A 12,664-nucleotide genomic window follows, 5' to 3' on the forward strand; every position below is an offset into this window, starting at 1 on the left:
GAAGGATGAGAGGGTATCTCATTGAAACACATAAGATTGTTAAGGGTTTGGACACGCTAGGGGCAGGAAACATATTCCCGATGTTGGGGGGGGGGGGGGTCCAGAACCAGGGGCCACAGTTTAAGAATAAGGGGTAAGCCATTTAGAACGGAGAGGAGGAAACACTTTTTCTCACAGAGAGTGGTGAGTCTGTGGAATTCTCTGCCTCAGAGGGCGGTGGAGGCGGGTTCTCTGGATACTTTCAAGAGAGAGCTAGATAGGGCTCTTAAAAATAGCGGAGTCAGGGGATATGGGGAGAAGGCAGGAACGGGGTACTGATTGGGGATGATCAGCCATGATCACATTGAATGGCGGTGTTGGCTGGAAGGGCCGAATGGCCTACTCCTGCACATATTGTCTAAATGGGTCTGACAAATGTCTAGTGGATGGACACAAACTGCTGGAGTAACTCAGCGGGTGAGGCAGGAGTTAGCGACGTTTCGGGTCGAGGCCCTTCTGTGTGGGAATGGGAAAGAGAATTAAAGTTAAGACACAAAATGCTGGAGTAATAGCCCTGTCCCACGGTACGAGTTCATTCCAAGAGCTCTCCCGAGTTTGCCCTGATTCGAACTCGGAGATTTACGGTAATGGCCACTCGTCGGTACTCGGGAAACATGTTGAAAAATCTTCATGAGTCTTCCCGTGCTTACTTGCCGTTAGCGAGTCTTCCCGAGTACCTGTCGTTAGCGTTACGAGCCGCTAAGGGACGTCCCCGAGCTCCGACGTACCCGCTACGTTCATTCTCCGTGCTTACCACGGGTTTGATATTTTTAAAACCCGGGAGAGCTCTTGGAATGAACTCGTACCGTGGGACAGGGCTTTAACTCAGTGGGAGAGGCAGCATCTATGGAGAGAAGGAATTGGCGACAAAACATCGCCAATTCCTTCTCTCCATAGATGCTGCCTCACTCGCTGAATTACTCCATCACAGCCATAGAGGGAGTACAGAGAAGGTTCACCAGACTGATTCCTGGGATGGCAGGACTTTCATATGAAGAAAGACTGGATAGACGCGGCTTGTACTCGCTAGAATTTAGAAGATTGAGGGGGGATCTTATAGAAACTTACAAAATTCTTAAGGGGTTGGACAGGCTAGATGCAGGAAGATTGTTCCCGATGTTGGGGAAGTCCAGAACAAGGGGTCACAGTTTGAGGATAAGGGGGAAGTCTTTTAGGACCGAGAAGAGATAAATATTTTTCACACAGAGAGTGGTGAATCTGTGGAATTCTCTGCCACAGAAGGTAGTTGAGGCCAGTTCATTGGCTATATTTAAGAGGGAGTTAGATGTGGCCCTTGTGGCTAAAGGGATCTATGGAGAGAAGGCAGGTACAGGATACTGAGTTGGATGATCAGCCATGATCATATTGAATGGCGGTGCAGGCTCGAAGGGCCAAATGGCCTACTCCTGCACCTATTTTCTATGTATGTTTCTATGTTACCCCAGCATTTTGTGTCTACCTTCGATTTTACCAGCGTCTGCGGTTCTTTCATACACAGGAGAATGAAAGTGTTTAGTAACCGGTGCTTGAAGTTGGAGAGGTCAATGTTGATCCCGTGAGGGTGTGGATTGGAAGGGCAGGAGGAATGTTGTGCGGCAACCTTCCTTCTCTTTTTTTTTTTTTAAATGTCTTAAATTTATTTATTTATATATATATATATAATTTTAAATTAGAAGCCGTGTACAAAAGTATAAACTGCGGCATGAGACATAATACATTTATTGTACAGCTTCAATTTTATTTTTTAGCTAAAGATGAAAAAGAAGAAGAGAGAAAAAGCAAGAGAGAGAGAGTGAAAGAGAAAGTGAATGTGCAAGAATAGAACCCCTAGACGACCAAATTGGTGCAGCTGAAGAGTAAGTAAAATAAATGAGAAAAACGTAAAGATATAAAAAGACAAAAACAGAAAGAAAAGCAAAAAGTGATGATATACCTGCTTCATATCTCTCCCCACCCATCACCCAACCCGTAATTCGATTTCATTCCAAAATTGTGTTGCACCATACTATTCTTGTCCGCTTACCTTCAGTGCCCTCAGACTTGTCCATGGCGTCCTGAGCCCACTCGGCATACTTGTGCAGGGCCTCCACCCCCGGCCGGGGCACGATGCGCGGGCATTGCCCCTTGGTCTCCACCACGCTGTGCTGCAGCGCCATCTCCAGCGGGTCCTTGTACAGCGACAGGTCCCACCTCGCCTGCTCTTCCCGCAGCCTCACCTTCTCCAGGTACACCTTGAACGGGAGCTCGGCAGCCCTGCGGAGGTCCATGCACACGTACACACACACACACGTGCATACACACGCACGCACACAGACACGCACGCACACACACGCACACACGTGCATACACACGCACGCACACACACGCACGCACACACACCCACGCACGCACGCACCCACACCCACGTGCACACGCACGCGCAAACACACACGCACGCGCACACAAACGCACGCACACGCACACACACAAGCACACACACACACACACACGCACAGGCACACACACACGCAGGCACAGACACACGCACGAGCGCACACACACACACACAAACAGGAACACACACACAAACAGCCAAGACATTAGTTTTCACATGACAAACACTGCCCCTCGCCACAAGCACAAACACCTCACTAGCACACACAACAGAGGATTCTTTCGTCAGAGGGTGGTGAATCTGTGGAATTCTTTGCCACAGAAGGTTGTGGACGCCGTCAGTGGATATATTTAAGGCAGATATAGATAGATTCTTGATTGGTACGGGTGTCAGAGGTTATGGGAAGAAGGCAGGAGAATGGGGTTAGGAGGGAGAGATAGATCAGCCATAATTGAATGGCATAGACTTGATGGGCCGAATGGACTAATTCTACTCCCTCTCACATGACCTTTTGAGAACAAACTGCAGATGCTGGTTTACAAAAAGTAACTCAGTGGGTCAGGCAGCATCTGTGGAGAACATGGATAGGTGACGTTTCACAGAGTGCTGGAGTAACTCAGCGGGTCAGGCAGCATCTGTGGAGAACATGGATAGGTGACGTTTCACAGAGTGCTGGAGTAACTCAGCGGGTCAGGCAGCATCTGTGGAGAACATGGATAGGTGACGTTTCACAGAGTGCTGGAGTAACTCAGCGGGACAGGCAGCATCTATGGAGAGAAGGAATGGGTGACGTTTCGGGTTGAGACCCTTCGAGGAAGCGTTTGGAGGGAGATGGGCCAAATGCAGGCGAATGGGACTAGCCGTGAATGCCAAGACACAAGGGCCTGAGCTACAGCGAGAGGTTTAGCAGGCTGTGACGAGGAGTCTGAGGGGTGATCTTATAGACGTCTACAGGATGATAAGGGGCATGGATGCAATTAACACTGCCTCTTTATCCCAGCATAGAGGACTCAAAAATTAGATTTCAGAGATGCAGCGCGGAAACAGGCCCTTCGACCCACCGAGTCCACGCCGACCAGCGATCCCCGCACACTAACACTATCCTACACACTCTAGGGACAATTTACAATTTTACAGAAGCCAATTAACCTAATTAAGGCAGAAACCGGAGCATCCGGAGAAAACCTCACAGAGTGCTGAAGTAACTCAGCGGGTTACTGAGTAGTAGCCCCCCCTACCTGTTCTTCCCCCCCCCCCCCCCCCCCTCCCCCGTGTCCCCGGCGCGGCTGCGGGAGGTACTCACGATTTGATGCGCGTAGGCTTGGGGAAGTAGTTGTACTCCAGGCTGCAGGTGTCAGGCTCTGGGGGGGCTGTAGGGGGGCTGAGGGGTTTGCCACTGTGGCACAGGACTCCCCCGGGGGCCCAGCCCACCCTGAAGGAGCGGCCGACAAACAGGGCCATGTCCATCAGCAGCTTGCCCTTGCCCCAGGTGACCGACTCTTCGGGGGCCACCAGCCCCCGCTGCTGCCGCGCCCCCACCGACTTCAGCGGCACCTCGGCTGCCTGCCCCGGCGTGGCAAAGTTGGCCGGCAGCTGCCCCGACACCGGCCACGGCTGCAGCAGCGGCGAGCGCAGCGACTCCACCTCCAGCGACGACCACGAGCTCCTCGCCTCCAGCTGCCCGCCGGCCCCAGGCAGCAGCTTCCTCAAACTCGAGCTCAGCAGCATCGAGCCTGCAACACAGTAGCAGCACCGTCGTGAGGGTGGGGGGGGGGAGAATGGGGGGAGAGACGGGGGAGAGGGGTGGAGAATGGGGGGGGGGGGGAGAGATTGGGGGAGGGGGGGGGAGTAAGAGAGGGTGGGGGAGAGAGAGGGATGGTGAGGGGGGAGATAGAGAGGGTGGTGAGGGGAGCGGAGAAGGGAGGAGAGAGGGACCGAGAAAGGGGGGGTAGGGGCAGAGAACCAGAGGGGGGGGGGGAGAGAAAGGGTTGTGAGGGGGGGAGAGAGATGGAGGGGGGGAACAAGGGAGGGAGAAGGGGGGGGGGAGAAGAACAGACAGAATGGTTAGGGGAGGGGGGGAGAGACACATGGTGGGGAGACAGGCAAGGTGGTGAGGGGTACGGGATGGTGAGGGGGCAGGGCAGTTAGGCGGGGGGGGAGAGAGACACACAGGGCGGTGATTGTGTGGAGGGGGACAGCACGGTGCGCGGGGAGGGGGGGGGTACACCTCCAGTGCATCGCTGTGGGGGGGGGGGGGGGTTTGCCAAGCGAGGGCCCACTGAGGTTGCCACGAGTGTGTGTGTGTGCGTTCCCTTACCCAGGCCCCTGGGCCGCTGGTCGTGGGTGGAGAGGGGTCGGGTGCAAGCGTCACGGGACGTGCGTGGGGTGTAACGCTGCTCCTGTAGCCCGTCCATCTCCTCGTCCTCCTCCTCGCCGAACAGAGACACCTTCATCACCTGCAAGACAGACGCTGGGGTCACAGGCGTGGGGCTGACACCTCACACCACCCTCTGGCTAAAGAAATTCCCCCTCATCTCCTTCCTAAAGGAACGTCCTTTAATCCCGAGGCTCTGCCCTCTGGTCCTAGACTCTCCCACTAGTGGAAACATCCTCTCCACGTCCACTCTATCCAGGCCTTTCACTCTTCTGTACGTTTCAATGAGGTCCCCCCTCATTCTTCTAAACGCCAGCGAGTACAGGCCCAGTGCCGACAAACGCTCATTATATGTTAACCCACTCATTGCTGGAATCATTCTCGTAAACCACCTCTGGACCCTCTCCAGAGCCGACAAATCTCAAAATATCCATTGAACTGGCCTTTGCTGCTGTCTGTGGCAATGAATTCAACAGATTCATAGAAACATAAGACAATTGGTGCAGGAGGAGGCCATTCGAGCCAGCAGAGCCATTCAATATGATCATGGCTGATCATTCAAAATCAGTACCCCGTTCCTGCTTTCTCCCCATATCCCTTGATTCCTTTAGCCCTAATAGCTAAATATAACTCTCTCTTGAAAACATCCAGAGAACTGGCCTCCACTGCCTTCTGTGGCAGAGAATTCCACAGATTCACAACTCTCCAGGTGAAAACGTTTTTTCCTCATCTACGTTCTACCCTTTATTCTTAAACTGCGGCCCCTGGTTCTGGACTCCCCCAACATCGGGAACATGTGTCCTGCCTGTCCAATCCCTTAAGAATTTTATGTTTCTATAAGATCCCTTTTCATCCTTCTAAAATTCAAGTGAATACAAGCCCAGCCGCTCCATTCTCTCAGCATATGACAGTCCCGCCATCCCGGGAATTAACCTGGTGAACCTACGCTGCACTTCCTCAAATCAGGCGACCAAACCTGCGCACCCTGTGACCTTCCTTCCATCGAGGGGACCTATCGCAGTCGCTGCCTCAAAAACGCTGGCAGCATCATCAAGGACCTGCACCATCCTGGCCACACACTCATCTCCCCGCTACCTTCAGGTAGAAGGTACAGGAGCCTGAAGACTGCAACGACCAGGTTCAGGAATAGCTACTTCCCCACAGCCATCAGGATATTAAACTTGGCTCGGACAATACTCTGAACATTAATAGCCCATTATCTGTTATTTGCACTTTATCAGTTTATTTACTCTTGTGTGTATATATTTATATAATGGTATATGGACACACTGATCTGTTCTGTAGTCATGCCTACTATGTTCTGTTGTTATGAAGCAAAGCAAGAATTTCATTGTCCTATCAGGGACACATGACAATGTCATGATCTGTTTTTCCGGAGCTCCCGCAACACAAGCTGTTATCCGCGGGGCTGGAGGGCGGCAGCTTCGACCGCCCCGGGCCGCGGAGTTTGAACCGGCCCGTTTGCAGAGCTCGGATTCAGCCGCGGGACTCGCACACCATCACCCGGCGGGATCGCAACATCGGAGGCTTGGATTGCCTCGGCCCAGAGGGAGAGCAAGGAGGGAACAGACAATGACTTTGGGACTTTCAACTGTGTTGAGTGTTTGTTATGTTATTTATTCTATGTTATAGAAACATAGAAATTAGGTGCAGGAGTAGGCCATTCGGCCCTTCGAGCCTGCACCGCCATTCACTATGATCATGGCTGATCATCCAACTCAGTATCCCGTACCTGCCTTCTCTCCATACCCTCTGATCCCCTTAGCCACAAGGGCCACATCTAACTCCCTCTTAAATATAGCCAATGAACTGGCCTCGACTACCCTCTGTGGCAGGGAGTTCCAGAGATTCACCACTCTCTGTGTGAAAAAAGTTCTTCTCATCTCGGTTTTAAAGGATTTCCCCCTTATCCTTAAGCTGTGACCCCTTGTCCTGGACTTCCCCAACATCGGGAACAATCTTCCTGCATCTAGCCTGTCCAACCCCTTAAGAATTTTGTAAGTTTCTATAAGATCCCCTCTCAATCTCCTAAATTCTAGAGAGTATAAACCAAGTCTATCCAGTCTTTCTTCATAAGACAGTCCTGACATCCCAGGAATCAGTCTGGTGAACCTTCTCTGCACTCCCTCTATGGCAATAATGTCCTTCCTCAGATTTGGTTATGACTGCAGGCTAAACCATTTCGTTGCACTCAAAAGTGCAATGACAATAAAATTGAATCCAATCCAATAAACTATCTTGAATCTCTTAAGGATGAGACAGACCAGGGGGCTGGAGCATTAACAGAGACCACCAGCCCGCTGCGAGTGTTTACCTGCAGGGTGTGTGGGTCGACCCCCAAGCTGGATGCGATGTGGCTGGACGCTGACACGGGCTCCTGCTCCTCTGTCATGTCCTCGTCCAACAAGCCGTCTGGAGCGGGCTCCTGGGTGATGTCGGCCATGTCGCTGTCCAACTCTGGCACCCGCCCCACCTGCTGCAGCATCGCACTCTGGGGAAAGACAGGTCCCGGCAGCTCAGTGTGTGTGTGGGGAAACAGGTCCCGGCAGCTCAGTGTGTGTGTGTGGGGAGACAGGTCCCGGCAGCTCACTGTGTGTGTGGGGAGACAGGTCCCGGCAGCTCAGTGTGTGTGTGTGGGGAGACAGGTCCCGGCAGCTCACTGTGTGTGTGGGGAGACAGGTCCCGGCAGCTCAGTGTGTGTGTGTGTGGGGAAACAGGTCCCGGCAGCTCAGTGTGTGTGTGTGTGGGGAAACAGGTCCCGGCAGCTCAGTGTGTGTGTGGGGAGACAGGTCCCGGCAGCTCAGTGTGTGTGTGTGTGTGTGGGGAGACAGGTCCTGGCAGCTCAAAGAGACTGCGTGTGGGAGAGACAGGTCCCGGCAGCTCAGCGTGAGTGTGGAGACAGGTCCTGGCAGCTCAGAGAGACAGTGTGTGAGGAGACAGGTCCTGGCAGCTCAGCGTGTGTGTAGTGAGACAGGACACGGCAGCTCAGAGAGACAGTGTGCAGGGAGACAGGTCCTGTCACCCGCCCCACCTGCTGCAGCATGAGGCTCTGGGGAGAGACAGTAATCATGTATTGTCTTTCTGCTGACTGGTTAGTTCGCAACAAAAGCTTTTCACTGTAGCTTGGTACATGTGGCAATAAACTAAACTGAACAGTAAAGCAAGTCACGACGCCCCTTGCTGCATCGAAGAGAGACACAAAATGCTGGAGTAACTCAGCGGGTCAGGCAGCATCTGTGGAGAACATGGATAGGTGACGTTTCACAGAGTGCTGGAGTAACTCAGCAGGTCAGGCAGCATCTGTGGAGAACATGGATAGGTGACGTTGCGGGACGAGACTCTTCTCCAGACTGAGTGTCTGGGGAGAGGGAGACGAGAGATATGGAAGGGCTAGGTGTGAAAACGACGGATCAAAGCAGACGATGATCATCGTTACTTTGTACATATCTTTCATTCATTTGTTCTACATGTCACTACATCACCGACTACATCTCTCGTTTCCCTTTCCCCATAACTCTCAGCTACTCCAGCATTTTGTGTCCATCGTTGGTGTGAACCAGCATCTGCAGTTCCGCCCTGCACACTGCCCCCTGCTGCACCTTTCCTGCAGCACGAAGGTCAGTTAGTGGGGGTGGACAGAGATAGCGAGGGGCGGGCGGGAGATCGCAGCAAGCAGGGTAAAGCACAACAGGGTGACCCTTGCTGCAACCTGCCTGCATCACGGGGTCAATAGACAATAGGTGCAGGAGTAGGCCATTCGGCCCTTCGAGCCAGCACCGCCATTCAATGTGATCATGGCTGATCATCCCCAATCAGTACCCCGTTCCTGCCTTCTCCCCATATCCCCTGACTACACTATTTTTAAGAGCCCTATCTAGCTCTCTCTTGAAAGCATCCAGAGAACCGGCCTCCACCGCCCTCTGAGGCAGAGAATTCCACAGACTCACCACTCTCTGTGAGAAAAAGTGTTTCCTCGTCTCCGTTCTAAATGGCTTACCCCTTATTCTTAAACTGTGGCCCCTGGTCCTGGACTCCCCCAACATCGGTGTAGTTTCGTTTAGAGCAGGGGTGGGCAAACTTGTTCTGCATAGGAGCCAGGACGCGTGTCTGTAAGCGGATTGTGGGCCACATCTATCACGTGTACAGATGGATCCCGCCCCGGACAGCAGGCATCGAATCCCGTGTTCACAGAAGGTGCGCGCCCGTGCCGGCGGCATTGCGCAGGATGCGGTACAGCCAGAGCTCAGCCACGCTCACCACTCCGGATGAATACGGGAATCAAAATCCGCCTGCGCGCCGGACGATTTCGGGTTACGGGCCGCATTCGGCCCTGGGGCCGTAGGTTGCCGACCCCTGGTTTAGAGATACAGCGCGGAAACAGGCCCTTCGGCCCACCGGGTCCGCGCCGACCAGCTACCCTCGCACACTAACACTATCCTACACACACACACTAGGGACAATTTACATTTACCAAGCCAATTAACCTACAAACCTGCACGTCTTTGGAGTGTGGGAGGATACCGCAGATCTCAGAGAAAACCCACGTGGTCACGGGGAGAACGTACAAACTCTGTACAGATGGCACCCGTAGTCGGGATTGGACCCTTGTCTCCGGCTCTGCATTTGCTGTAAGGCAGCGACTCTTACCGCTGCGCCACCGTGACCGACTGGGGGTGGACAGAGAGAGTGAGGGGCGGGGGTGAGGGAGATGGCAGCAAGCTGGGTAAAGCACGTCTTGCTGCATTCTAGCTGGAGCAACAGGGGTGGTCAGTGCAGGTGGACAGAGCAAGGGGGGGGGGGGTGAAGCACATCACTACGCCCCTGGCTGCATCCTACCTGCTCTATGCGGCTGTGTTTGCAGAGCTGCTCGGACCGCTGGGCCGGGAGAGAGGCCGTTTTCATCTTCTTCGTCTCCGCCTTGGAGGGCTCGACGTCCTCCTCGTCTGAATCCTGCAGCCCGTACTTGGAGAAGTGCATCACCTGCGGCAGGGGTGGCAAGGGTGGCGGAGTTAGAAACATAGACAATAGGTGCAGGAGTCAGCCATTCCAGCCAGCACTGCCATTAAATATGATCATGGCTGATCATCCACAATCAGTACCCAGTTCCTGCTTTTCCCCCAAATCCCTTGATTCCGTTAGCCCCAAGAGCTAAATCTAACTCTCTCTTGAAAACATCCAGTGAATTGGCCTCCACTGCCTTCTGTGGCAGAGAATTCCACAGATTCACAACTTTCTAGGTGAAAAAGCGTTTCCTCATCTCAGTACTAAATGCCCAACCCCTTATTCTTAAACTGTGACCCCTGGTTCTGGACTCCCCCAACATTGGGAACATTTTGACTGCATCTAGCCTGTCCAGTCCTTTAAGAATTTTATACGTTTCAATAAGATATCCTCTCATCCTTCTAAATTCCTGTGAATACAAGCCCAGCCGGCCCATTCTTTCATCATATGTCAGTCCCGCCGTCCTGGGAATTAACCTGGTAAACCTACGCTGCACTCCCTCAATAGCAAGAATGTCCTTCCACAAATTAGGAGACCAAAACTGCACACAGTACTCCAGGTGTGTGCTGGGGGTGTACTCCAGATCTTCCAGCTGTGCATCCGGCAGCTGCAGCACGCAGCCGGGACCAGCCTGAAATAGATCAGGTCGATACACGGACTGTTTTACCCAGAGAAAGGGAATCGAGGACCAGAGGACAAAGGCTGGCCTTTATAAATCAGAGCATTGAGTATAGAAGTTGGGATGTAATGTTAAAATTGTACAAGGCATTGGTGAGGCCAATTCTGGAGTATGGTGTACAATTTTGGTCGCCTAATTATAGGAAGGATGTCAACAAAATAGAGAGAGTACAGAGGAGATTTACTAGAATATTGCCTGGGTTTCAGGAACTAAGTTACAGAGAAAGGTTGAACAAGTTAGGTCTTTATTCTTTGGAGCGCAGAAGGTTAAGGGGGGACTTGATAGAGGTCTTTAAAATGATGAGAGGGATAGACAGAGTTGACGTGGATAAGCTTTTCCCACTGAGTGTAGGGAAGATTCAAACAAGAGGACATGACTTGAGAATTAAGGGACAGAACTTTAGGGGTAACATGAGGGGGAACTTCTTTACTCAGAGAGTGGTAGCTGTGTGGAATGAGCTTCCAGTGGAGGTGGTGGAGGCAGGTTCGATTTTATCAATTAAAAATAAATTGGGATAGTTATATGGACGGGAAAGGAATGGAGGGTTATGGTCTGAGTGCAGGTAGATGGGACGAGGGGAGAATAAGTGTTCGGCACGGACTAGAAGGGCCGAGATGGCCTGTTTCCGTGCTGTAATTGTTATATGGTTATATGGTTTAAGGTGAGAGGGGAAAGGTTTAAAGCTCATCTTTACTCTCAAGCCTTTCTTGACGTCCTCTGAGGGAGGGCTATATGTATGTATTCATGTAGGTACTTAATCTATGAACCAATGTTGTATAACATTAGTGCCTCCACCAATGTAAAGCACTTGGGCCAACGAGAGTTGTTTTATAAATGTGCTATAGAAATAAAAGTGACTTGACTTGACTTAAAGTGACATAATAGTAACCTGAGGGGCAACCTTTCCCCACACACAGTGGCGTCTATGGAACAAGGCAGGTAGTTTTTGTTTCGTTTAGGTTAGAGATCCAGCGCGGAAACAGGCCTTTCGGCCCATCGAGTCCGCTCCGACCAGCGGTCCCCGCACACTAACACTATGCTACACACACCAGGGACAATTTACATTTACACCAAGCCAATTAACCTAAAACCTGTACGTCTTTGGAGTGTGGGAGGAAACCGAAGATCTCGGAGAAAATCACGGGGAGAACGTACAGACTCCGTACAGACAGCACCCGTGGTTGGGATCGAACCTGGGTCTCTAGCGCTGTGAGGCAGCAACTCTCTCTCCGTGGGCTTACAACGGTCTGTATAAGACCTAGGGCAGAGGGTGAGGTGGGACCTCGAGGGAGGGCTGGGGTGAAGGGTGAAGGGACCCGTCCTTACCTCAAAGACCCAGGAGCCGGTCTCACTCCTGTACTCCAGGAAGCGGGCGCCCTGCTTGCGCGAGGAGTTCTCCAGCCTCTCCTCGAAGCCCATCTCCATCAGCCGCTCCGGGGACTTGATCAGGCAGCGCGTGCTCTTGTCCGTCGGCCAAATGCCGTCCAGGGTCACCTCCGCCCGCCTGGTCCACACGGAGAGACAGAGCAATCGTCAGCCCGGGCTGTCTACACCCTCCCACCACCCTGGCAATAGACAATAGACACAATAGGTGCAGGAGTAGGCCATTCGGCCCTTCGAGCCAGCACCGCCATTCAATGTGATCATGGATGATCATCCACAATCAGTACCCCGTTCCTGCCTTCTCCCCATATCCCCTGACTCCGCTATCTTTAAGAGCCCTATCTAGCTCTCTCTCAAAAGTATCCAGAGAACCGGCCTCCACCGCCCTCTGAGGCAAAGAATTCCACACTCACAACTCTCTGTGAGAAAAAGTGTTTCCTCGTCTCCATTCTAAATGGCTTACTCCTTATTCTTAAACTGTGGCCCCTGGTTCTGGGCTCCCCCAACATCGAGAACATGCTTCCTGCCTCTAGCGTGTCCAAGCTCTTAACAATCTTATGTGTTTCAATGAGATGCCCTCTCATCCTTCTAAAGTCCAGAGTGTACAAGCCCTGGCCTCCCTCCCGCCTCCCCAGCACTACCCCAAGACCAGGACAAACGCCAGCAGCATCCCATGTTCCATCAGCAATAATCCAATGCTAGGATAGACACAAAATGCCCGAGTACCTCAGCGGGACAGGCAGCATCTCTGGGTGGCGTTTCTAGTTGAATGGGTGACGTTTCTAGTTTAGAC

At 52.5% G+C, this 12,664-nt stretch overlaps 1 protein-coding gene across 5 annotated transcripts in view; it reads right to left on the bottom strand.

Moving 5' to 3' along the window:
* Positions 1-12,664, bottom strand: part of nup98 (nucleoporin 98 and 96 precursor) — a 95,808-nt gene that overhangs the window by 13,119 nt on the left and 70,025 nt on the right. For all 5 annotated transcript variants that reach the window (XM_033022174.1, XM_033022172.1, XM_033022171.1 and 2 more), the window contains 6 exons: positions 11,815-11,992; positions 9,645-9,788; positions 7,123-7,299; positions 4,731-4,869; positions 3,717-4,146; positions 2,063-2,292 (listed from right to left, as the gene is read on the bottom strand). In XM_033022174.1, coding sequence (XP_032878065.1) covers positions 2,063-2,292; positions 3,717-4,146; positions 4,731-4,869; positions 7,123-7,299; positions 9,645-9,788; positions 11,815-11,992 — 1,298 coding nt within the window. The remainder of the gene's footprint in view (positions 1-2,062; positions 2,293-3,716; positions 4,147-4,730; positions 4,870-7,122; positions 7,300-9,644; positions 9,789-11,814; positions 11,993-12,664) is intronic.

Source organism: Amblyraja radiata, chromosome 6 (genome assembly GCF_010909765.2).
Source record: "Amblyraja radiata isolate CabotCenter1 chromosome 6, sAmbRad1.1.pri, whole genome shotgun sequence".
Taxonomy (NCBI): Eukaryota; Metazoa; Chordata; class Chondrichthyes; order Rajiformes; family Rajidae; genus Amblyraja; species Amblyraja radiata.